The sequence below is a fragment of the Mustela erminea genome, chromosome 13, assembly GCF_009829155.1.
Source record: "Mustela erminea isolate mMusErm1 chromosome 13, mMusErm1.Pri, whole genome shotgun sequence".
NCBI classification, from domain to species: Eukaryota; Metazoa; Chordata; class Mammalia; order Carnivora; family Mustelidae; genus Mustela; species Mustela erminea.
In genome coordinates this window covers 75,091,575-75,117,204 of record NC_045626.1, presented here as the reverse complement: position 1 = coordinate 75,117,204, position 25,630 = coordinate 75,091,575, and the positions used below count along the sequence as shown (strand labels likewise).

The 25,630-nt window shown below is 47.5% G+C and overlaps 2 protein-coding genes across 5 annotated transcripts in view; one reads left to right on the top strand and one right to left on the bottom strand.

The window, feature by feature from the left end:
- Positions 1-635: 635 nt before the first annotated feature.
- DAO (D-amino acid oxidase) lies at positions 636-20,531 on the top strand. Of its 4 annotated transcripts, none has more exons than XM_032310998.1 (12): positions 636-804; positions 4,628-4,770; positions 5,515-5,717; positions 8,743-8,857; positions 10,069-10,145; positions 10,584-10,649; positions 12,080-12,134; positions 13,383-13,487; positions 14,376-14,458; positions 15,920-16,037; positions 16,684-16,782; positions 18,007-20,531. In XM_032310998.1, exons 3-12 carry the CDS (start codon positions 5,524-5,526, stop codon positions 18,136-18,138), a joined length of 1,044 nt encoding a protein of 347 aa, XP_032166889.1. In that variant the 5' UTR covers positions 636-804; positions 4,628-4,770; positions 5,515-5,523; the 3' UTR covers positions 18,139-20,531. The 4 variants fall into 4 exon arrangements, with proteins under 4 accessions (XP_032166889.1, XP_032166888.1, XP_032166887.1 ...); XM_032310997.1 differs by having other exon boundaries at positions 4,625-4,770; XM_032310996.1 differs by lacking the exon at positions 4,628-4,770 and having other exon boundaries at positions 637-804.
- A 2,385-nt stretch (positions 20,532-22,916) lies between these two features.
- The window catches only part of SVOP (SV2 related protein), a 74,391-nt gene continuing 71,677 nt past the window's right edge, over positions 22,917-25,630 (bottom strand). Inside the window, exon 16 of the mRNA XM_032310935.1 lies at positions 22,917-24,577. Within this exon, the coding sequence (XP_032166826.1) occupies positions 24,371-24,577 (207 nt within the window). The 3' untranslated portion in view covers positions 22,917-24,370. The remainder of the gene's footprint in view (positions 24,578-25,630) is intronic.

The following is a 25,630-nucleotide window of genomic DNA, read 5'->3' as shown; positions in this document are numbered from 1 at the left end:
TATTCGATGATGCTGAAGACAGGGAAGTGGAGGTTGGATCTTCAAAGCTGACCCAAAGGATGCCTGACTTGGGGCTGGTTAGTCCGTGTCTCCGGGCCTCAGTCTCCCCATCGACACAGTAGGCGCCTGGTAATCCTTAGGCTCCAATAATCACAACTCCACATCTAGCCCTGGCAGAGGAGGGACCTGGAGTTCTGCCGCCCGTGTCTCTGGGATACGGCAGCAAAGAGCCACGCATCCTTATGGCCCAAACAGGCGTTGCCTTGAGTCTCTCCTTGGCCTCGGGCATCCAGCATCCAAGAATGGCATTAGGCTGGCCGGCTGGCCGCTGGAGGCCCTGTCCTGTATCTGTGGCCTCCCCACAGGGCTGCCAGGCAGACCAGGCTCACAGTGGCCCAGGGAACAACCCTCCCTTCCCCCAGGGTGGCAGCAGGAAGAGGGAAGAAAGGATCGTCTCCAGCTGGCCCGAGAGACAGACCTCCTTGTCCCCATCAGCCCTCCCGCCCCCCCACCCCCCCACCGAGGGCTGTCCCCAGAGGCTTAGGATCAGCCAGAAAAGTCAGGCAACTTTTCAGGGACCAGAAGGAAGGGAGCGAGGGGAGGTCTCCCAGCCTGTGAGCAGCACAGTGCCAAGCCCCGCCCCTTGCTGTGCCCTGTCCGTAACTCCAGATTTTGACCCTGAGCTCCAGTCCCAGTTTGGGGGCAGAGGGCTGAGGACAGGACGCCCCAGAATCAGGAGGCTCCCCTCAGGAGATAATATCCTGCGTCTACAGCAGCTGTCTCTTCAGAAGTCTGGAAATCCAGGTGAGTGGGGGTGGCGGTGCCCCGGGACTCAAATTCCTCCCAGCGCCAAGGAGAAGGCTCCATGTCAGAGCTCAAGGCAGGCGACAGCTCAGTGGCTAGGCAGGTGCCTTCACCTCTCCAGATCTCCTTCTCCTCTGGAAGACAGGGATCATAACCACCTCTTACAGGGCTAGTCTGAATATCAAAAGAGGTGATGAACAGAAAGATCTTAGCACAGAACTGGGCATGTAGCAAGTACTCAGTAAATGGTCATTATTATTTGGGGACAGGGGGCTGGTAGCCTGCTTGTCAAGCATTTATTGAATCCTAGCCACTAGACCACCAGGGAGCTTCAAGCATTTATTGAATCTGTTCCTTTTAAAGGTAAATTGTGAAAATATCAGCGGCAGAAGAAGTAGCCGTATGGGACAACCTGATTTAGTTCAGTCAAATACCTTGCCCGATTTTTTTTGTAACAAGTGTCTCTCTCTCTCTCTCTCTTTTTTTTTTTTTTGCTACACGCAAATAGAAATCAAAGGCACAAGCTGCCCTAAATTCTTTTTGAGGGACAAGGGAGGTTATAAGCAAACAAACACAAGACTAAAAAGCAAGCAGAAAGCGTCAGGTGCCCACTTACCGCCTTACCGCCTGTTGGCTAATAGTTACCTAGCACAGTGTGGAAAGCCCAGAGCAGGGTCCAGGTCCCAGTGCTGTCCCACACTGGCTGTGTGACTTTGGCAGTGACTTCCTCTCCCCGAATCTCAGCCCCACATCTGTAAAACCTCCCAGAGCAGTTGAGAGGAGAAAGCAAGAGGACCATCTGTACTGAGCCTACATGTGCATGGCGAGGGGCAGACGCCCAAAATTCCCCTCCCGCCCCACGCTGACAGAGACATTAAAATGACACACACACACACACACACGCAGAAAAATGTGAGAACCTCGGCATCTTCCTGAACGTACCCCCTCCCCATCCCAAGCCTGCATGGTTGAAGTAAGGGCATAAGACACAGGAAAAGCCACACTAACAGGAACGCCAGCAACAGCGAGAAATGGCTGACCTAGCAGTCAAGCCGTGTGCATGCCAGTCCCCAAGTTCATGATCCACATGCATGAATGATTTTAACCGGAGGCTGGATCTGTCCGATCCTACAGCTCGGCTTCTGCTTCGTGGAAGAACGTCACGCGTTTATACTGTGCTTTAAAGCACACCACAGGGACGCCTGGGTGGCTCAGTTGGTTAAGCAGCTGCCTTCGGCTCAGGTCATGATCCCAGCATCCTGGGATCGAGTCCCACATCGGGCTCCTTGCCTCACAGGGAGCCTGCTTCTCCCTCTGACTCTGCCTGCCACTCTGTCTGCCTGTGCTCGCTCTCTCTCTGACAAATAAATAAACAAAATCTTTAAAAAAAAAAAAAAAAGCACACGCACAATTTGCTCTAATCAGCATCAGATTAGATTCACGCAGCTGAAGATGATTGGCTTTAGGAAACATTCTTCCTTCTCGAGTCTGTGCGTATCAGCAACACGCTAAGAATTCACACGCACGTTGTATGGTATGGGTTCTTTCAATGCAGGACCCTGAAATACTGTCTCTTTATGTTCACCCGCTTAGCTCTCGGATGTTTTTTCAAATAGTGTGATTTGCCAGCTTCTCTTGGTGTTGTTTAGGGACATGGGCTCTGCTGCTGGGTGTCTGAGCCTCACTTGCTTCATCTGAAAAATGGGAATGATAACCCCGAGGGCTGTCAGAGGATGAAAGCAGATAAAAGCACATAAAGTTCTTAGTGCAGTGACTGGAACATACTAGCAGGCTTATTGCCGTCTCTGTATGGCCCGTTCTTTTCCTGATTCAACCTACGGAGACTTTTTCATCCCAAGACCACACAAACCCTTTTATCACAAATACAACATTGGCTCAGTCCCTCCGCTTTTCTGGACCTCAGTTTCCCCGTCTGCATGACAATGTCTAACTCATCTTTAGAACTTTACCCGCTGGAGAAACTGAGTCCCACGCTGTGACTTGTCCCTGTTCGTATTGGCCATTTGGTTCCAGATGTTGTTCTGGGTGTCCCCCAAGCTCTTCTCTTCGGCACGTGCTCCTGCTCCTAACCAGAGGCTTTGACACACCTGACCAGCCTGGTTATTGAAAGACAGGCAGTGTGCCTGCTTTGCTCTGTCCGAGGCCTCTTTCTCCCTGCCCAGAAACCTCTGGAGGGTTTTCACGCTTTCCTCATCCCTCACAACCTCCCCTTTAGAAGCAGCTTCTTTTTCTCCATCCTTTGCTGGTGGCATGAGAATGGAAAAAACAAGAACAACAAAAACTCGGGCCCTGGAAAAGGCAGAGTGGGGTTCACACCCCACTTTTCCTCCAACCCTTGTTATGACTTCAAATAACTTAGCTTCCTCTCTCTGCCCTTGGCTCCCTCCCTGTGAACTGGGATGGTGAAAATCAACTGCGGTAATTTATGAGCTTCCCAGCACTTAACCAGTATTTTCTCTTTTGAGTCTCATAAAAACTTGAATCATTCATTCATTCATTCATCCCTGCTATAGGCAGGGCATTATTCTGGGCCCTGGAGATAGGGCAGTAGATTAAAAAACCCTGCCCAGGGTCCAGTTGGTTAAGTGTCTGACTCTTGGTTTCAGCTCAGGTCATGACCTCATGGGTTGTGAGATCGAGCCCCATGTCAGGCCCTGGGCTCAGCAGGGTGTCTGCTTGAGCTTCTCTCCCTCTGTACTCTCCCCGCCCCCACAAACTTGTGCACTCACTCTCTCTCTCTCAAATAAATAAATAAACCTTAAAAAAGGAATGCCCTGTCCTCCTGGAGCTGATACTCTGGTAGGGAGACAATGGGCAGGAAGCTTTGTTAACCCTTAAAAGTCCTCAGTGAGGATGACCAACTCAGCCCTGTTTGCCCTAGGACTCCCCTGGTTTTCTCTCAGAGTTCACGTCCTGGGAACATCCTCAGTCCTGAGAAATGGAGGAAATTGGTCATCCTCACTCAGTTGAGTTAAGCGACTTGCCCAGGGACACACAGCTGGTGTGGACAGATGCCAGGCTATGAACCTTTGCATGCCTGACCCCCATCCTGGGCTGTTACTACCACCTCTGGGATTCATTCAGGGTATTTGGAAATTACAGGAAAGCCCTCTATTCTTGCCTTCTTATTGTTAATGCACAAAAGTGGTCAACTCTCCGGAGTTTCGTAGAGAGAGTCAGAAGGCCCAGAGAGGGGAAGTAACTTGGTCAAGGCCACACAGAGAGTCAGAAGTGAAGCCGGATTTGATTCTCCCTTCTTCCTCTTCTCCTTCCCTCGGTGTTCTTTCCCTTGTTATCTTCAAGATGCCGTGGGACCTAAGGAGTTCACTACATACCAAGGGCCTACTCTGTGCCAAGGGCCACACCAGAAACTTCCGCCAGGCTAGTGGATTCATTTTTAGGGTGACTCTCTGAGGTCAAGGTCATTCTTAGTTTACAGAAGAGGATATTGAATCTCTTAAGTCAAAGTAGTGGGGAGGAGGGATGGGAAGAGCCTAGGGGTCCCTGAGAGGGTCTGCCCCTGCAACCAAGCCTCTCAGCGGGAAGGACAATGAGCAATGCCTTTCCGTTTCCTGGTTTTACCTCCAACTTGGCTGCTGAAACCCCAACGGAGTCCAGTTCTTGTGGGCTGGAGCCGTTTTCCCCTTTTATAAAACTAGGCCATATTGAGAATGTCCTGCCGTTCAGGGCCACCGGGTTGCCAGGAGGCTCGGTCTGTGGGAAGAGGGCTGTGAGTGTAGAGGAGGGAAAGTTGAATTTGGCCCTTCCGGGCATAAAAAGTCCTCTTGTTCTGCCTCAGCAGGAGCCCACAGGGTATTTCCCTGCTGTGCAGGGCCCAAGCAGCTTCAAGGTCAAAAGCTGCTAGGCCTTTTCAACTTCTGAGGACCCAACCAGCCCAGCCACTGAGGCGTTCCCTGAGTGGGTGTGCTGGAAGACCTGAGTTCTATAAGTCAGACCTGCACCCACTCGCTCCCAGCTTGGCACATAGTAGGTGTGCCCTACGTGGACATTGGGTTTTCTTGAATTGAAATGAAATCCCAGCAGCATCACTTACTGGCTGTGTGATCTCAGGTAACTTACTTCACCTCTCTGAGCCTCTTTTTCCTCAGCTGAACAATGGGGCCACTAACACCAGCCCCAGCCTCCTAAGGACGTGGGGAGAAGCACTCAGCACTGGGGTTGCACGCAGTAGGTGCTCCACAAATGTCAGTAAACATCTTCTTTCACACTTGACACTATGTTGAGATTTTCACACTGGCCATCTAGTTAAAAGTCCCATCTCTTCTCCAAGGCATAAGTCCTTTTCCCCACCGTTTCCCGGAAGGTGAAGGCTCATGAGCATCCTGCCCAAAGTCAATGGCCAGTAGGTGGCAGAGTTGAGGCAGCGTTGAAGCTGAAGCTCGCTGCTACCTCCCAGTCAGCGGCTGGCCAGAAAACTCTCTGGTCCTAGTTACGTTCCTGGCTTGGGGCAAGGTCTTTGGGCAAGGCTCGCCAATCACAGCTGCTTCACTTACCCACTGTGTGACCTTGGGCAAGTTGCTTTGCCTCTCTGTGATTCCATTTTTCTGTTTCTGAGGGTCAGTAGGAGGATCAGGTGTAGAAACGCTTGGTGGTGTCTGGCACTTTCCAAGCTTTCAGGGGACAGCGGCGATGGTGGTGATGGCACACTGCAACCTTTCCTCCCTGTAGGCTGGCACGATGCGCGTGGTGGTGATTGGAGCAGGTGTCATTGGGCTCTCCACTGCCCTGTGCATCCACGAGCGTTACCATTCGGTCCTGCCCTTGCTGGATGTGAAGGTCTATGCGGACCGCTTCACCCCGTTCACCAACAGCGACGTGGCTGCTGGCCTCTGTCAGGCCTACCTCTCGGACCCCAGCAACCCACAGGAAGTGTGAGTGAGGGTCCCAGAAGGCGGCCCGGGGGAGTGGAGGGGCTGAATTCGAAGAGGGGACACTCCCTCTCAGGGTTCCCATCAGCAAGAACTAGCTCCTTGTTGGGAATGCAAATTGGTGCAGCCACTTTGGAAAACAGTGTGGACATTCCTTGAGAAATTAAAAATAGAGCTTCCCTATGACCCTGACATTGCACTACTGGGTATTTGCCCCAAAGATACAGATGTAGTGGAAAGAAGGGCCATTTGTACCCCAATGTGCATAGCAGCAATGGCCACAGTCTCCAAACTATGGAAAGAACCAAGATGCCCTTCAGCGGACAAGTGGATAAGGAAGATGTGGTCCATATACACTATGGAGTATTATGCCTCCATCAGAAAGGATGAATACCCAACTTTTGTGTCAACATGGATCAGACTGGAGGAGATTCTGCTGAGTGAAATAAGTCAAGCAGAGAGAGTCAATTATCATATGGTTTTGCTTATTTGCAGAGCATAAGTAATAACACAGAGGACATTGGGTGAAGGAGAGGAGAAGTGATTTGACACTTCAGAGGGGGTGATGAACCAAGAAAGACAGGGGACTCCAAGAAATAAACTGAGGGTTTTGGAAGGGAGGTGGGTGGGAGGTTGGGAGGGCCTGGTGGTGGGTATTAAGGAGGGCACGGGTTGCATGGAGCACTCGGTGTGGTGCATAAACAATGAATCTTGTAACACTGAAAAAATAACATAAAAAAAAAAGAAAAAGTGCCTTGTCAAGGCTTAGAAGAAAATACTACTAAATAGTAAGCCCTACTATGTGCTAGATGAATGGAGGCTTTCCTCCATGCCTCCCATAAACTGGGTGGCTGTGGATGCCATGTGCATGGATGGGTCAGGAATATTGGGATATTTTTTCCTAGTTTATTTATTTAAAGGTTATTTTCATCTGATTTCTCCAGGGGCTAATAAGAAACAGAGCCCTTTGGGGGCACATGGGTGGCTCAGTCATTTAGGCGGCTATCTTCATCTCAGGGTCCTGGGATGGAGCCCGACATGGGGCTCTCTGCTCAGTGGGGGCTCTACTTCTCCCCCTGCCGCTGCCCCTCCTTATTCTCTCTCTCTCTCTGTTTCTCTCTCTCAAAAAAAAACAAACAAACAACTAAAAAAAAAAAAAAAGAAAAAAAGGAGACAGAGCCCTTCGAATCCCAGCAATCATTACAAAGAAGGGCAAAATGCACTAAAGTCCTTGATACTGGGTACAGTAGGGGGCAATTTTGCCCTTGGAGACATATTTTTTTCCATATATGAATTCATAAAAAGATCTTTCGGTTTATTTGAACTCATTCCAATTGCCATTTCTAACAGTCTCTCGGCTGTATTTAACAGCATAGAAATGTATCTCCCCCGAATTTGCCCATTGCGACAATCATTTTTTTTAAGATTTTTTATTTCTTTATTTAACAGAGAGAGAGATCACAAGTAGGCAGAGAGGCAGGCAAAGGGGGAGGGGGAAGCAGGCTCCCTGCTGAGCAGAGAGCCCGATGCAGGGCTAGATCCCAGGACTCTGAGATCATGACCTGAGCTGGAGGCAGAGGCTTAACCCACTGAGCCACCCAGACACCTGCGACAATCATTTTTATTTAACAATTTTTAAATGTGTTTATTTTAGCTCCAGTCAGGTAACATACAGTGTTACATTAGTTTCAGGTATGCACTACACGGACGGAATGCCTGCTGCTTGCCCCAAGTCTTTTCCTTCATCCCCATCACCTATTTCCCTGCACCCCCCCCACCTCCTCTCTGGGAACCATCACTTTGTTCTCTACAGTTGAGTCTCTCTTTGTCTCTTTTCTCCTTTGCTCAGTTGTTTTGTTTCTTTAATTCCACATAGGAGTGAGATCATAGGGCATTTGTCTTTCCCTTATTTCGCTTAGCATTGTCCTCTCTAGCTCTGTCCATGTCGTTGCACATGGCAAGATTTCATTCTTTTTTATGGCTGAGCAGTAGTCCATTGTATATATAGACCACATCTTTATCCATTCATCAATTGACAGATGCTTGGGCTGCTTCCATATCTTGGCTATTGCCAATAATGCTGCTATGAACCGGATGCATGTACCCATTCGAATTAGTGTTTTTGTATTCTTTGGGTAAATACCCAGTAGTGTGATTGCCGGATCGTAGGGTAATGTTAGTTTTAACTTTCTGAGGATCCTCCAGGTGGATGTTTGGGTAGGTGGATGACCAGGTGTAGCAAAGGTTATTTTGTCTGTTTAGAAACTGCAAACTGCTGGCTGCTTCAGGAAAGAATCCCCAAGTGTGTAAAGACTCAAACAGAAGTTACATTCTCCCATAAATTCTAGAACTGATGTTCCTGACCAGTGGCTGGCAATTCAGGGGCCCGTGTTCCTTGCATCTCACAGCTCTGCTGTCCTCCTCTGTGGCTTCTCATGTGACCACAGTACCTGTGTCATCAAGCCTTCTGATGTCACTAGGCTTTGGTTTTGGAAGGAGTACAGCATGAAGATGACGGGTGCAGTCTTAGGGTCCATTGGGTGGAGTGCAGTCAAGTGACCACACCCGGCTGCATGGGAGCCGAAGAGACGTAGCCAGGTTCTGTGCCCAGGAAGAGGAGGAGGAAAGTATTTGGGAGCAGCAAGCTAAGGTCTCCTGCTGGCATTTATATGGAGGGGGGAGTGCTTGGAGTGAGCCTGAATTATGGGACAGATCTCAAAGCGGACCGAAGCCATCATTTAAACTTGCAGCTACATGATCCCAAGGCTGAAGTGGGCTCCAAATGGTTGTGCTGGATTATCCCTTGCTTCCTACCTTCTCTTTCCTATCAATGGGGAAAACTACTAGAAAGTCTGGGGATAGGGAAGACCCATAAGCATTTGAGATATTGCAGAAGGGAACGTGGTGGGTTTCTGAATTTTGACCTATCCCCACCAGCCTGGTCACAATCTCAATGCAAGCCAACCCTAAGAGATTTCTCATCCAGTTTGGGGTATTAGGTGACCGAGAATCTGCGGGATCCTTCCAGGCATTGGAACCGGCAGACCTTCGACTATCTCCTGAGCCACATCCATTCTCCCAACGCTGCAAACATGGGCCTGGCCCTAATCTCAGGCTACAACCTCTTCCGTGAAGCTTTTCCGGTGAGTGAGGTGTCACAGACCAGAGCTGGGAGCCCAACTCTAGGGAGTACTTTGAGCCTTGTAGATGACAACCTCTTACATTCAAATCAGGTTTCCTTTAAATTCTATTTCCGTTTTAAAATTATTTTTGGTTCTGATTTTGTCCTTAAATTGGCAGAGACCAAAGAATTTTCTGATGAACCAGGGGAATTAGCCTTTGGTAGAGGCAAATCCAGACACGTTCTGTACTGGTGGTGATTTCATGCTGAAGTCACAAGGTTGCCTGAGCCCTTGGAGATGCCAGGACTTTCCACCAAGAGAGACTAAAACACTCATCATGACACAGGAGCCTTACTTTGTACCAGGCCCTGTGCTAACTACTTTACAACTAGTGACTTGTTTAATTCTCATAATTAACCAAAAGTGCTATCATTAGCCTCTTTGTGCAATGAGGAGATAGAAGCTCAGAGAAATGGAGTAACTTCCTCAAGTCACAAATCTCTTACATGATAGACCTGGGATTTGAACCCAGGTTGTCTGGGACCCCATGGTGCCCAGTGCGCTAAGAAGGACACAGCCTTGGGGGATGTTCTCAAGTTGCTTCGAGGAGATGGTTTTGGCTGGGCGTCCAGAAACCCAGGCCAGCTCTCTAAGGCTGAGTCAATGTTTAGCACTGGGTGACGGGCATCACCCATATTATCTGTTCTCTTCCATGGGACCAAGAGTGATTATTAACTCCATGATACAAGAAAATGGAAGTCTAAGAGAATTCAAGGTGGTCTGTGGGGAGGCCCAAAACTCCACCAGGTTGTCTGATTCTATGCTCTGCTGCCTCCCACCCTCACCCGTGGTATAACCCTCACTGTCAGTGGTTTCTGTCCTATTTCTGACTCTTACCCTATCACTTGCCCTCAGCCTTATTCTCACCTTACCCTTCCTTCGTATAGCATCATGGTTAAGGCCATGGACTCTGAAGCCAGACTGTGTTGGTTCAGCTCCATTGTTTATTAGCGGTGTGACTTTAGACAAGTTGCTTAACCTCTTTAATTCTCAGCTGGCCCATCTGTGAAAATGTAGATAAGAAAAGTATGTATCTCAATGAATTGTTGGGGATATTAAATGGATAGGTATAAGTAACGTACTTGGAAAGGCACCTTACACATGGTACACATTGGACAACTTTCAATTCACTTCCTCTCATCCCTGTTCCTCCCTCTCTCTTCTCTTGGCAGGATCCTTCCTGGAAGGACACAGTTCTGGGATTTCGGAAGCTGACTGGCAGAGAGTTAGACATGTTCCCTGATTATAGGTGAGGTTGTTGTCAGGGGCAAAGGGGCTGTGGTCCCATGATTCAGACAGATTTACAGAGAGGCTGACATCCCAAGGTCACACAACCAAGCAACCAAAATGGGATTCCAACCCAGTCTGTGCGACTCCAAACACCTCTATTCTTTTTCTTGCAGCCTGATGTCTCTTTGGCCCTCCCCTCACCCCACCCCATACCTGAATCCCCTCTAAGAATGCACATCCAGTCTCCATGTGCACACCCCAATGTCAGAGATGGGTTTTCTGATAAAAAAATTTTTCTTTGCGCTGAAAACCAGTCCTCATTTGAACTTCACTCAGTGGTCCTCACTCTACACTTGGGGGTCCCCCAAAGTGAGACTCTTCCCACCTCCATTTGAAAGTCTGAATATCATTCTGATTCTGATTCTTTATCGCCTCTCTTGCCTGGTTTTGCCTTTAGCTATGGCTGGTTCAACACAAGCTTGATTGTGGAGGGGAGGAGGTATCTACCATGGCTGACTGAAAGGTGAGAATTTCAACTTTGGTGTAAGGAAAGCATCTCCCAAGGACCAGGGTGTCTACAGACAATTGTTTATGGGATTTGTTTTTGTTTTTGTATTTACAAACCCCAAATGTTAAAGGAGAGCTCAGTCTTGGTGGGAGCTATCATTGGCTATGATCACCTCTGTGTACTAAACCATGGTTTCCATATCTGATGGGGCATCAGAACCACCTGGGCAGCTCTTGACCTGTGATATTTATTATTGACCTCACCAAAATCCATAGTGTTTGTGTAATTGTTTTAAATGGATTCTCTTAAGTTTTCCAGATATATTTACATCATTTGCAAAACATAAGTTATCTTTTATGTTTATACCTTGTTTTTTTTTCTTGTCTAACTGATGTGGCCATTACTTCCAGAACAATGTTAACTAATACAGGGGATAGTCATTGTCTCTGTCTTGTTCATGATGTTAAAAGAAATCCTGCAGTGTTCTAAATTAGCAAACACTCGCTTGAGAGACATATTTATATTTATATTAGTATTAAGGAAGATTCTATATATTTCCTATGTTTTACTATTTTATTAAGATTTTTAAAAAATCTAGAGTGGATTGCAGTTTTTGTCAAATGACCTGAGGAGAGTTTTAGAAATGCAGATTTCAGGACCCCACTTTATATCTACTGAATCAGATCCTCTGGGGTGGGACTTAGAAAATTGTGTTTTAAGAAGTTCCCTTAGTGATTCTAATTATCAGCCAGGTTTGGGAATCATCACACTAAATCATAGTTATTTTTCCTAACATTAGGATACTTGTGACTCCTATCCAGTCTCTAACTAAACTAAAAACCCCACTTTTTCTATCTTTAGGAAATAGTCCTGGAGTTATGCTTCACCTTTCATAGGATTTATTTCCTGTTCTTTTCATGTTTCTTTACATCTCTAAAAATGACAGTTATTTTTCCTCTGGGACATTTTGAGGGAGGGGTGGATGTCTGCAGCCCACCTTCCTCCTCATGCCTTGCTTCTGACGAAGGGGTTTTTAGCATTGGTCCAACTCTGCCCCTCCGCCACCCTGCATCTCATTCTCTTTGATGGTACAAAGCAATGTGGTGGTAGTAAGAAGAGTTTTGAACTAAGAAGTCTGGGTCTAAGTCCCAATCCCATCATTAACTCACTGTATGACCTTCACCAAAGCTCTTCTCCCATCTCCATCTGCTTGACATGGGGCTTGGGCCATCTCAGGTTTCTCAAGGGACATTTCATGGACCACTAGTCTATCAAGGTGCTTATGAATTGATCTGATCTGACTACACAGCCATTTTCTCAAGGAGCATCCTGTGGGACTAACATCCACAGAAGGTTCTTTGAGGGAACACCCACCATGCCATCTTCTTGGAGAGATGGGACAAAGAACTGAATACTGGGCTTTTTGATGTGTCTGATCCCCCCAGGTTAACTGAGAGGGGAGTGAAATTCTTCCACCGGAAGGTAGAGTCTTTTGAGGAGGTGAGTTGAAGGGCTGGAAGGGGCTGGATGTGGGAGAAAGGTGAAGAGGGGAGGCCTCTGCTTCCTGTTGCTGGGTTGGGAGCCCCCTGATCAGACTCCCAGGGTCCCCTCGAGGCCTGTTCTTGTCTCTAGACCTTTCTTCAACCGCACAGGGACTCAAGCATTCTGTCTTGATGGTGGCTAGAACAAAGGGATGGTAAGATAGTGGTGGACATTAGGGGCTAATCTACCTCTGAGCCTCCATGGGTTTTAGTGCCAGAGAGCTAGCTGCCTCTTACGAGTATCAGCTGCACTCCACTCTTGAGTTCCAGATACTTGGTTGCCTCCTACATAAATCAGACTTAATGTTTCTGCAAAGTTAAGGCTCTTAGCTGACTTGGTTCCAGAGTGACACCATCATCAATAACAATGATAGTAGCAGCTATCACCATCAGGCACTGGCTCAACACCAGGAGCTTTGTTGCAAGTCTTCACTCAATCCTAGCACCTAGAATGTGCTTGGCATGTGAAGGTGTTGGTAAATACAGTTACTAGCATTATGTATGAGTACCTACTCCAGGTTGAGTCCTAATGGGCACTTGGGATACATGGTTAACTCAGACACAGCCCCTTATTCCCAAGAAGCTCACAGTCCACGGTAGCAACTACTGTCTCTTGAATGACAACAGTGCCTTACAATGTGTATGTCCCATGACTGCCCTGTGAGGGGAGTCCCTGGCACTGGTCTGGGGGGTTGGGTGCCCATGATGCTATACCCTTGAACTGTCAAGTATCCCACACCTGCACAGAGCCTGGGGTTCCCACATGCCTTCTGAAAATGCCTCAGCAGAGCAGAAGGCAAGAGAATGAAATAAAAAGGAGTCAGAAGGAGGAAGAGAACTATCTCTGCATCTGATTTCTTCTGGGAAGTCCCAAGAAGCTTTCCCCCACTCCACAGTCCTCCTTGCTGAACACTTTCACATCCAGGGTCACACTGGATCCTCACACAGCCTAAGAACAGATATTACCAGCCCTACTTAATAGGGAAGGCAGATGAGCCTTGAGGAAGTGATAGGACATTTCTGAGGTCACATAGCAGGTAAGTGGGTGGAGTGGAGATCTGGAGTCTGTTCCTTGTGTTCCTCATTGAGTCCCCTCCCTGTTGTTCCATAGGGGGCAGAGAGCTGCAGGGTGAAGGGTGGAGGGAAGGAGGATGCAGGGGATTCAAGCCCCCCCCCCCATGCCACCTGCTCTGTTCATTGCTGTCAGGTAGCAAGAGATGGTGCTGATGTGATTGTCAACTGTACCGGGGTGTGTGCTGGGGCATTGCAGCCAGACCCTCTACTGAAGCCAGGCCGGGGACAAATTATTAAGGTGAGTATGAAGGTGAGGGGTGGAACCTACTGATTTTCTTGACAGAGAGATTGTAGCTGCCTGTTTATTTCCTTTGTGAAAATAGAGGATGTGTTGGGGACATCTGTTAGAGGAGCCTCACAGATTTTGGGCAATTGACATATTAAAGAAATAAGAAGGACCAACATAACCCCTCCAAACATTCTCTCTTTTTTTTTTTTCATAATATAGCAAAGCATGCATGTATGTGTTTGTATCTATGTAGGAGTTGCATATTCCTGTATTACAATGAAAAGAGCAAACAATTTTGGAGTGTTTATTAAGTACCAGGTACAGGTGTGAGCACTTTATTGTGTTATTAATTTCATCCTTACTGGAACCCTTTGAGATGAGATCTATCATATAGCCATTGCTATTTTACAGATGAGAAAACTGAAGTACAGAGGAATTAAGTAACATGCACACATTCTCATGGTAGTGGGTTGTGGAATTGTGATTGATACCCTGGCAACCTGGTTTAAGAGCTTGTGTCTTATAAACATCATCCCACATTTACCTTCACTGTGTATGTGTGCCTATGTGTGAAGGATTCCCATTTGTGGACATGTGTGTATATGTGTGCCTGTATGACTGTTGGTGTGTTCCTGATGTGGGCTGATGTGTATGCATATTGTTCATGTGTGCTGGGCTTTTCTGTGGTCATGTAAGTGAGAATGTGTGATATCTCAGGGACCAGGGATGGCCTGCAAGGGCAAGCAGTCAGTGCAGACTTGGAGCACAGGGGTCAGTGGAGTGCTGAGGAATGGGTTTTGCCACACTTGTCAAAACATCTAGGCAGACAGGGGAGCAGGGCAGGGAAGCCCAGTGATCCAGCTCCTCTAATGAGACTTGTCTGCCCTCAATCAATAGGTGGATGCCCCTTGGATGAAGCACTTTATTCTCACCCATGACCCAGAGAAAGGCATCTACCAGTCCCCATACATCATTCCAGGGTAAGAATTTGACATCTTAGGGCAGAAGAAGGGACACCTTCATGGCCTCTCCATGCTGCCCACCCCAGGCCCTTTGCTTAGTCCCTGCAGGTTTTTTCTTCCAATGTTTTCTAAGTGAGGATGAACCATTAAATCCCTGGAAAGGCAGGACTCAGCCTTAACTGGACTCCATCTTGAATACGCTTTTGGACAACGGGAGTGGTGATCCTGGAGACAAGGGTAGTGGGTGTGAGGGCAATGACATTGGAAGATGTGAACAGAAATAACAGGAGTGTGGTGGAAATAGGGATCTGGGTGATTGGTGATGATGGTATTAATGGGAGAGGTGATGATGTTAGTGAAGATGATGGCCATGTTGATGGGATGACAATGTCATTGAGATAGTGGTGATAGTGGAGATAGTACTGTCATTGTTGGGAAAGTTCACAGGGGATTGGGACAAGGATGGTAGAGTGCTAACATTAATGGGGTGGTGTGGTGTTGATGAGGATGTCAGTGATGATGGCAGTGATTGGGAGTGTAGACAGTGTCTGGTGCTGACTGAGAAGATGCCATCAATGATGATGTATAGTGGAGATGTGGAGGCAATGTTAATTCATGTTGACTGGGACATTAATGTTAAGTGGGGCTGTTCTATCTTCATGAAAACGTTAGTGGTGTGGCAGAGATGACATTATCAATGGCAACATGAATGCTGATGGTGGAAATGGTGAATGGGGTTGATGGTGATGACATATTCATGGTAGCAAAGAAGGCAATTGTGAAGATGATGTTGTTGACATAGATGACATTTTTTCCAGTTTCATTAAGATATAATTGACAAATGGTGAACATTTACAACGTATGTGACAATTTGATATATGTATATATTGTGATATGATTACCACAATAAGATTAGCTAAGACATCTATCATGTCACATAATTATGATTTCCCTCTGTGTAGTGAGAACATTTAACATTCACTCTCTTGGGGCACTTGGGTGGCTCAGTGGGTTAAAGCCTAACCTTCTGCTCAGGTCATGGTCCCGGGGTCCTGGAATCGAGCCCCGCATCAGGTTCTCTGCTCAGCGGGGATCCTGATTTCCCCCCGACCTCTGCCTGCCTCTCTGCCTACTTGTGGTCTCTGTCAAGTAAATAATAAAATCTTTTAAAAAAAAAGATTCACCCTCTTAGCAATTTTCAAGTATGTAATACAGTATTGTTAACTATAGTCACCATGCTGTGCATTGGAAGAGATGATGAGGTTGACAGTGGCATTAATGATGACAGTGGAGATGGTGGTGGGTGCTGATGACAGTGGCAATTGCAATGGTGTTGATGGTGGTGTTAGCAAGGATGACAATGCGGATGGTCATGGGGATTTAGGTAGAGATGGCTGGAAGGGTGAACATAGCAATGGCCCCCATTCACCTCAAAGACTACATGTCCCTTCGTCATTGACCCTCGTCACTTTTACCTAGGATGCAGGCAGTGACCCTGGGAGGAATCTTCCAGCTGGGGAATTGGAGTGAGGTAAACAACATCCAGGACCACAAAACCATCTGGGAAGGCTGCTGCAGACTGGAGCCCACACTGAAGGTAAGGCGGGGAGGGGTATCAGTACCCTAGACCAGGGTCTTGGCAGCTTGATCATTAGGCCCCTTGAGGATGGGAAGACACTGTCCCTGGGATAACTGGGCAGATTTATTCCAGCAAGGGTCTGTGAAATTCACTAGAATTTGATAATGCACAAGGAAGTCCTACTGTGAGCTGGTGACCCCTATTGATCCTTGACTAAGAGTTACTGTCTTTCGAGGTGACATCCCTAAAAACACTTTTAGTCTGTCTGCACAAGGAGCAGATACATTTGTCCTAGAAATCTCAGTGTTTGCTGTTTGTGTGTTTTGAAATCTCAGTTTTTTCCTTTGCCTGTTGGTGACAATGACCCTGGTGGTGATGATGGTGATGAATGTGCTCATTCATGCAGGATTGTTGACATCATGGTGGTGGCTAGTAGTGGTGGTTGATGGAGATGGGGTCATTGATAGAATCGGTAGTGGTGTGGTAAGAGTGACAATAATGATGTTGGTGGCTGATAAAGGTGGTAATGGTAGTGACGGTTAATGAAAGTGATGGTGTTCTTGTTGGTGATGATAATGAGACTCCAAAGGTAACTCTATCACCCAAAAATGGCAGCAGAAAAAAGAAAAAACCCAGAGATTAATTCTTAACATCTTTTTTCCAGGATGCCAAAATTGTTGCTGAATTTACTGGCCTCCGGCCAGTACGCCCCCAAATTCGGCTAGAAAGAGAACGGCTTCACTTTGGATCTTTAAACACAGAGGTATGTTCTCCTGATAAGGAAAGCAAAGTCCTTTCCTACCCCTGATAGGCTCTGGAATTTCCAGTCTTGCCTGACATCCAGCTTCACATAGCCTATTGGCAGACCAGGACAATGCTGGCTAACCTCCCCTCCTCTGTAAAGAAACTGAGGTTCAGTGATGGTAAGGGACTTATTAAAGATTACAGAGAGGACAGTGCACCTCGGTTTGTCAAAGCCTGTGGTCCAACGACCTCACTGAATCTTTCCTCCAGCTCTTTGGGGCAGGGATTGCTTCCCCACGCTTCAGGTGAGGATAATGGGGATCTAAGACCCGAAATCATTTGGCTAAATCAGACAACTGGTGAAGGGCATGGCTGGGAGGTGGTTTGAACTTGACTCCAGAGCCATTTTGCAGATGTCCATTTTGTGGCTGCTCTATCAGCTCTCTGGGGTTCTTCTTTCATGTTCCTTCTTCTGGGGTAAGAAGGGGGCTTATTGAGATGGCAGAGGATGCCCTGGCTTAAGGAACTGACCTGACCAGGTGGTAGCTGGGGTCGCCACAGGAACGCCATCCTCCTTGTGTAGGTCCTCCTTCCTCCGTTATGCCGGGGATGTGATGTGTGTGTGATGTGTGATGTGTGTGTGTGTGTGTGTGTGTGTGTGTTTGTGTGTGTGATATGTGTATATGGGATGTGTATGTGCTTGCATGCCTGTGTACACACATATAGAGCAAAGGGTCACATATGGAGTCAGACTCCCTGCTGATGGTTTTAGCTTTAAAAAAGGCCCCAGGGGTCTTGCCTCTGTCCCTGGGACAAATTAGCATGCTAGCCAGAGTACCCCCTGTAGGATGTCCTGGCTTTTCTTTCCTCCCGAGGTGGGTAGAAGAGTCTATCTATTAACACAAGAGGTTTGGCATTCCGGAGCAGGATGGAAACAAGAAAGGTGATTTAGAGAACTTCAAACAATTTGATTGGGGGAGGGAATCCCTGACCTCAAGTTCTAGATGACTGTACTTTTCCCATGCTGAGTGTATAAAGCAGGTCCATCTTCTAAGCAAAAGAGAGCCTAGGGTATCGATCTCTAGCTCCCCAAACAGTCCCCTTACTGGAGTTCTTGGGGCCCCACCATCCTGCCAGGGAACTCAAAGTCCCTCTGGTGCCTTCTGGCTTTCCCCAGAACTCTTCAGGGAGCTCCTGAGTCTTCCAGGGCCCTCCTGGCTACCTTCTCTCTTGCCTCTCCCAGGTCATCCACAACTATGGTCATGGAGGCTATGGGCTCACCATCCACTGGGGTTGTGCCATGGAGGCCACCAAGCTCTTTGGGAAGATCCTAGAAGAAAGGAAGTTGCTCAGGATGCCACCACCACACCTCTGAAAACACTGCCGCCCCAAGGACTCCCCATGCCCCTCAGCCAACCAATCAATGTTGCCCCCCTCCCCAGCTGACACTTACCCTCCAATTCTACCCTGGTTCCTTTCTGCAAGAAACACAAGATGAGACGGAGGCAAGTTGGGCCCTACTTGGGACTCACTCTGATCACTGGGGTCTCTACCCACTCCGGGATGCACAGAATAAAGAATAGCTGGGGGCTGTTACATTCTAAGTCCTCAGAAGAAAGGAAAGCTCAGAAAATCAAAGGGGCCAGCAGAAAATTGAGGACAGTTGAGATTAGGTAACTTGAGGACAAATTACATTAACATATTAAAAAGGATCTGAAAAGTCCTGCAACAAAGACAACTAACTGATGTTCTTTCATCTAGACCTAAACTTATTTAGCTATGGAACCCTTTTTGCCCAGAGCACTGATGCCACAGAGTGCACTTGAGGGAAGCCTTTGATAGATCTCATTGTAGGAAGTCATATGCAGAGCTGGAGTGCAGGGAGGCAGAAGAGGGAAGGCATTGAACTAACAACATGATACCCATTTGACATCCGGGATTCCCAACAGCATCAGCGGCCTGCTGAATGGTCCCACGGTAACCCCTAAGGAGGGGTCGCCAGAGGTTTCATCACACAAGGGACTGAACTCACCAAGCATAATCCTTGTTTGGGGGCAAATTTAATGTCTCTCTTCTGTTCTGACTGATACCCTCTGAGATGATAAACAGACTTCCGGATGTTTCTGAAAGCCTTAAGTGAACCTAGAGGGCACCTTAGCTACTTTATCTCTAATTATCTGTATCAGGCTCTGGGGTGGAATTTGCATCTGTCTGGGTTTTTGAGAAAGACCAGAACCTGGAGGAGGCCTTCATGCACTTGGGACCCGTGGCACCCTATGTGCTGTGACGAGGTCTTGATTGGCCCTCATCATGCCGTCTACATCCATGCCATCACTATCTGCTCCTTTCCACGCTGTGCCACCTGGTGGGATCTCCATGAAGCATCTGCCATGATTTTGACTGACGCTGAGCTAAGTAGAGTGAGGGAACCAAGATCTGTTAGAGTTCCCATCCTAATCATAAGAATAAGAATAAATTATTAATTATTATTATTATTATACCTAAAACATATTGCCTTCTCACTGGGCATCGGTACTCAACTCTTGCACACATTACTTGTGTAATGTGCAGTCACACACACACCCGCCCACAAAGTAGCTCCCATTCCCATTTCACTGGTGAACAAGGTACAGAGAGGCAGTTCTGGCCAATGGCTAGGAAGGAGTAGGAAGGAGATCGAGAGCCAGGCGTTGGGTGATTCAAGTGCCCCACTTCCAACCAGTGCACAACACCGAATCCCGGGCTGGGATGTGAAGATCCAGCTATGGAGGAAGCTGCTGAGTATTCCCTTGACTCCTTTAGAAGGAACTAGCTCCCTCCTCCTCAGAGCCTCATTGGGTCAAGTCTAGGGTCTCGCCCAAGATTGGTTGGGGGCATCTCCCAGTACCGGGAGTGGAACACAGCATTCAGTATTGGGCCAAAGTGATGACTTTTTAGATGACAATCTAAAATTCCCAAGGGAGAGAAACCCCTACCGGTCAAAGCTAGGTGGTCAAGCAGGAACCCCATGGAACTTAGAAGACAGTGAACTGACAAAAAAAATACAGGGGCCCGGAAGTCCACCCTACACCCTTCCTCTTTTCTTTGTAAATGGTAAGAACCTCTTTGCAATGTGGTTTCCACTCCATTCTGCCTGAAATTCAGAGCAGAAGGAGCATGGGGAACATTCCCCAACCCACGTGACGTTGGAGGAGGTTTAGCAAGGCTTGATTTCTCCACCTTCCCTTCACCTGCCATTCCTGCTCTCTTCCTGAAGGTGATCTATGACCATATTTTTCAATGAATTCTTGGCAGCTTGATGAATTTAGGGAATATTATCATTCCTTGTGGAATCGCCTGAGCGCTTTTGACGAGAATCAATTGACCATAACTATATGGGTGTATTTTTTGGAATTTCAATTCTATTCCATTGATCTATGTCTATCCTTGCGCTAGTACCACACTATCTTGATTACTGTAGCTTTGTAAAAAGTCTTACAATTAGGAAGTGTGAGTCTTCCACGTTTATTCCTCTTTCTCAAGTGAGTTTTTTTTTTTTTTTTTTTTACTCTTCTGCATCCTTTGTAGTTCCATATGAATTCTAGATCAATTTGGTGGGTGCGTATTGATGAACACCTCAACAATAGTAAGTCTTCTAATCCATGAACATGGACTATTTCTCCATTTATTCAAATCTTCAATTCCTTTAAGTGATGTTCCGCAGTTTGTAAAAGGTTTGCCCTCCTTTTGTTAAACTTATCCCTAAGAATTTTACTCTTTCAGACAGTATTGTGAGTGGAATTTCTTTCTGATGAATTTAGAAAGTGTTCTGTTCTCGGGCATGGTGGGGGGAAGGGGATTTGAAGTGGTTCATCATTGAGTATCTTGATTAATCGTGAGTATGTGACATATCTGTATGTTTAAATGTCACGGGGGGAGCCTGGGTGGCTCAGTGGGTTAAAGCCTCTGCCTTCGGCTCGGGTCATGATCCCAGGGTCCTGGGATCGAGCCCCGCATCGGGCTCTCTGCTCCGCAGGGAGCCTGCTTCCTCCCCTTTCTCTCTGCCTGCCTCTCTGCCTGCTTGTGATCTCTGTCTGTCAAATAAATAAATAAAATCTTAATAAATAAATAAATAAATAAATGTCACGGAAGCAGAATACGGCATTGTACCACCAATGACTAAAGTCTGATTGAAACCACTGAATCTTTGAAGAGTGAGAAAGGGCTTTATTTCTGAGATTTTTCTAACCTCTCAGAGGTGCAAACTGGCAACCCATCAGTGAAACTTGGCCCGCAGGTGAATTGTACGGGCTCACACATCACATAAATGTTTTTGATCCAACATACTAAAATTGGGAAAGTTCATATAAAAAACCAGATTCCAGTCTTGGAAACTGGGAGCTCCCACCATGCAACAAAATCAGGTAGAGGTGAGCAATAGATGTCCCCTTTGGAGGGGGTCTGTGCTTCTCACTCTGCCACAATTCTTCCCTCTCCCTGTTGTTCCTTACACCTGTTCCACTCACTTATGTTCCCTGGCTGTCCCCTGGAGGAAATTCACTATTGATCCCAGCCTGAAAATAAAGCTGTACTTCTTCATTTGAATGAACACGAGTCCAATTTTGATTCCTTGCAATTAAAGCAGCCTTGATGAGAGCTCTGTAGCAAGGCTCCTCTCGACCATGTCCCATCACCATCCTTCTATCTTCATGCTAACAGAATCCCAATTTCGTTGTCAAGAAGTTGTGGGTTTCCCTTGATCCTGTGGGAAGGAGGTCCTTCCTTCTCCAGCTCTGGGGGAAGACTCATGCTTTTAGACTCAGATCTTTTAGCAAGAAAACTTTTTGTGACTGTTCTTTTCCCTTTCTGCCTCCTTTGAAAAAATCGGATACCTGGTACCCTGGCAGCCATCCTGGAGTCATGAGGTTTCCTGCATAGGGTCAAATGGCCAACAGGCAGAGGAGGGCGGAAAAGAAAAACAAAAAGAAGCTGGGTTCTTGATGACTTTCTTGAGCTGCTGAACCTTCCTTAGAACGGCCTGACCCAGTGCTTGTTGTTAAATGAGAAATTAATATTCAAATGGGTAAACTATTATTATTGACTGCTTTTATTGTCATTTGCATCTCCCTGTTATCCCAAACTAATTTACTAGTAGCAACCAAGGGAGACTCTCGATCTCACCCTTCAAGGCTCTCTGTTACTTAACATTTGCCCCAAATAATGAATATCCATATTCATTTCAAAGTCTGTACTCAAGGTACTCTAATGTCATTGCCAACACATCTCACTTCTGTGTTGTAAGAATACTCGCAATAAGGGAAAGAAGTAAACCACATAGTCTTAGCTACATGACCATCTTCTATGTTTTCTGAAATCTTTCCTAACACTGAGAGAAACTGCTGACATTTCCATTAATGGAAACAGAAGCTTTTGAAAAATTCGAAATTAGATACGAATGTCTTCAGCTAAAGACCTTGTGTAATTCAGAGCTTGGACAGTTTTGGTGGCAGCTCTTCTATCATTCAATAATACTAATTTTTTTCTAAGGGTAGGCAATCTAGAGGGCAAAGAGATTTAAACTTTCATTTTCTGAGAAGAGAAAGTCCTCAACTGCAAGCCTCTTTACCCTGGGGCCTGGAAAACATTCCTTCCCACCAAGCATTTCTGTTCCACTCCAGCCCCCAGCTCTGCCAGGTTATTTGAGGGGGATGGGAGTGGACATACTCATCCGGCATTGTCTGACTAGCTAGAAGGTGAAAGAAGGAAGGAAGGAAGGCAAGCTAAGCTTCTATTACCCAGAAGAGCTCAACAGGCCAGAAAGAATTAGAGCCACAGCCACCATGGCTCAAGGAAATGGGGGTGTTGGGGAGAGGTAGATCTGCTAAGCTGCTTCCTCTCTGGCTGCCTGGGCTGAGGGGACTATAGTCTATATTTTGGGAATGTGGGATTGTTTGCCATTGACCCAGGACCTGAACCTGCAAGAGTTACCCACCCATGCCATTGGAAGAAAGTATCTCCGACAGGCTCAAGGTCACAAAATTGACAGCCAATGGTGCAACTTGCCCAGCTTACTGGAAAGAGTATCATATTAAGGCATTGAGATTACCTTGAATAGATAAAGTTGGCAATTTGAACCATCACTAAGACATCGTGACACACGGACAAACTTCAAACTTTACAATGTCCATCACCAACATGTTTTAATAAGAGATGAACGTACACATTTGGCTTCCTCAAAATGTTGACTTCAAGCAGGCGTCTCCACGCAGAAGGTCAGTCTTCTCTGGCCTTTGATGGGATCCAGCAGCTTCCACCCTCCTGTTCTAGGTTCCCTGCCTTCAGGATGGGGAAAGGGCTCATGGAAACCAGATCCTGGAGGTGCATATTGTCTGCTGAGACAATGGCATCAGCCCTTCCTCCCGAGGCCAACCGCAAAACCAACTAACTGCCCTCTTTTCCTTTGCAAATGTACACATGTCACACATGTGGGCCCTCCCGGTCCTCCCCACTGATGGCGGAGAACTATTGCTGGACCCCCAGGAGCTGCCTCTATACAAAGACCAAGCCGGCCCTTGATAGCAGGGGCAAACAAGAAACCAAGGGGCGGGCAAGGATTCCTGGTTCCCTGACCTTGCTGGGAGGGGGTGGTTGGTATAGAATCTTTTCCATTTCTCTGCCCGAGTAGCCAGTTACCCACCCCCAACATCCACAGCACTGAAACCTGAGTTAACTATTTTCTTTCTCCAAGAGTCACCAACCAGCCTGACCAACGAGGGGGTCAGAAAAGAAGCCCCTGGCATTGGCCTTCGTTGTTTCCAAACGGGAGGCCCCGGCTTTGGCTTTGGACTTTATCCTCACCTCCTCTGGCCTCAGTCCCCAATTCCTGGGGGAGGGGGAGGGCGACAGCTCTCTGAGGTGGTCATCTGGTCGAAGCCCAGCCGTCCCCAGACCTGTAGATCCGCTGGATCCAGAGAGAGCAACTCCAGAGGGGACCAGGAGGGGACACGTGGCTCAAGTTCAAACACATGTCCATATGTCAGAGTCTCCGCTAATCAGGCCCTGGGGAGGCAGACCAAAGGACCTCTTCGGAGACAGCATCTCTCAGACCCAGGAAGAAGCTGTTCAGGCCACAGCCGGGTCACCTGCAATTTCAAAGAAGAAGACTCCGGGGCTGGGGATGGAGAAGAAACCTCCTGAACAGATCCCGTTGGCAGGTGTTGAGTCCCTTGAGGCGGGTCTCTACTGGGCCCTGGGCCTGGACTGTATCTACAGAGATGTGTGGGGGGTTGTTCACCAAGGGTGTGACTGGCTGACTCTGGGCGGCATCTGGTTGGCGACCGGTGAAACCGGCCACTCCTAATGTGGCAGTTTTCCCCATGCAGGTCCACAGGTTATTAACAAACCTCCCCCCACACCTCCAGAGAACCCCCCGGAGCAAATGCCTCCCCAGCCCCAGGGGGATCTCAGTGAATATGAGCAAACGGAGTCAAGACACAAAACCCTGTAGGTCCAGGTTGTCCTTTGGGGTGAGTTCTTGACGTGGGCTGTGAGGGTCAGTGCCCCAGCTGGGCTCCACAAGCTCCCTGCGTTCTATGGCCTCAAAGACCAACTCAGCCCCGCATCAGTCACTACTCCTGAGAGCCAGAGTTCGACCTGGTGACGCCTGTGCCATGCGTCCCTCGGCCGACCATCTCCTGGCCCCACTCCCGGTGGCTGGACTCCTGTAGTCCGCGGCCTTTGGTCTCGATGGGCAAGAAGCAGGAGGCCAGGGCGGCCAGGAGGCAGCAGCTGCTGTATACCGCCAGGGTCAGGTACACGGAAGATTCCAGCATGACCTGGGGGAGGGAGACATGGGCCCATGAGAGGGGATATTCAGCAAGTATGGATAATGCCAGGCCGTCTTATAAGCCCTCTGTGGGATTACCCCATTCAGTTCAGTCCCCACGACTAAGAGCAAGGAAATTGTCCCCATTTTTCAGACAGAAAAACTAAGCCTCAGAGAGGGCCAAGCAGAATACTCTACTCACACAGACATGAAGGATGGGCCTGGGGTTTGAGCTCACACCCCATCAGGCTCAAGGGTCTATATTCCTTCAACTACACTCTCTCAGAGCAGTACCTGTTTACTTTCTAGCTTAACAGCAGAGCCAAACCCCATTTTCTCACCTGCCAAATGGGTAGGGCAGTATCTACCTCCTGAGGATAGGATACCCGAGAGGACTTGGCACAATACAGGCATGTGGCCGGCCCTCTGCAGCGGGTAATAGTGTCTCACAACGGCCACACACAGCGGCCCAAAACAGAGACACTTGGCTAAAACTTGTGGTGGAATTCTGTTTATGTGAAATATCCAGAACAGGTAAATTCATGCAAACGGAATGCACAGGGGGCGCCCACCTGGCTTGGTCAGTATGGCACGGGACTCTGGATCTCAGGGTTCTGAGTTCGAGTCCCACGTTGGGTGTAGAGCTTATTTTTTAAAAAAACTCACATTGGTGGGCTATGGGAGAGGAGACACGGGGAGTGGCTGCCTCACGGACATGGAGTTTTATTTGATGGGAATGTTTGGAAACTAGACTATGAAATGTGCTAAATGCCACTGGATTGTTCACTTTAACATGGTTAATTTTACATTCTGTGACTTTTACCTCGGTAAAAAAAATAAAATAAAAATGATAAAGACAGGAAAAAAAAAAAAAGAATTGGCTATCAAAAAAGCAAAATGACTTCAAAATAAGATCCCTGGAGGAAGAGAGAAATGTTCCAAGACCTACCAGGGGCTACAAAATTCTGCAAATACACCCGATCATTCAACTCAGAAACCAGGGCCTGAGACATGTTTCCCACCAAATCATGTTGTTTTCAATAGTTTGTTTTCATCTTACTTG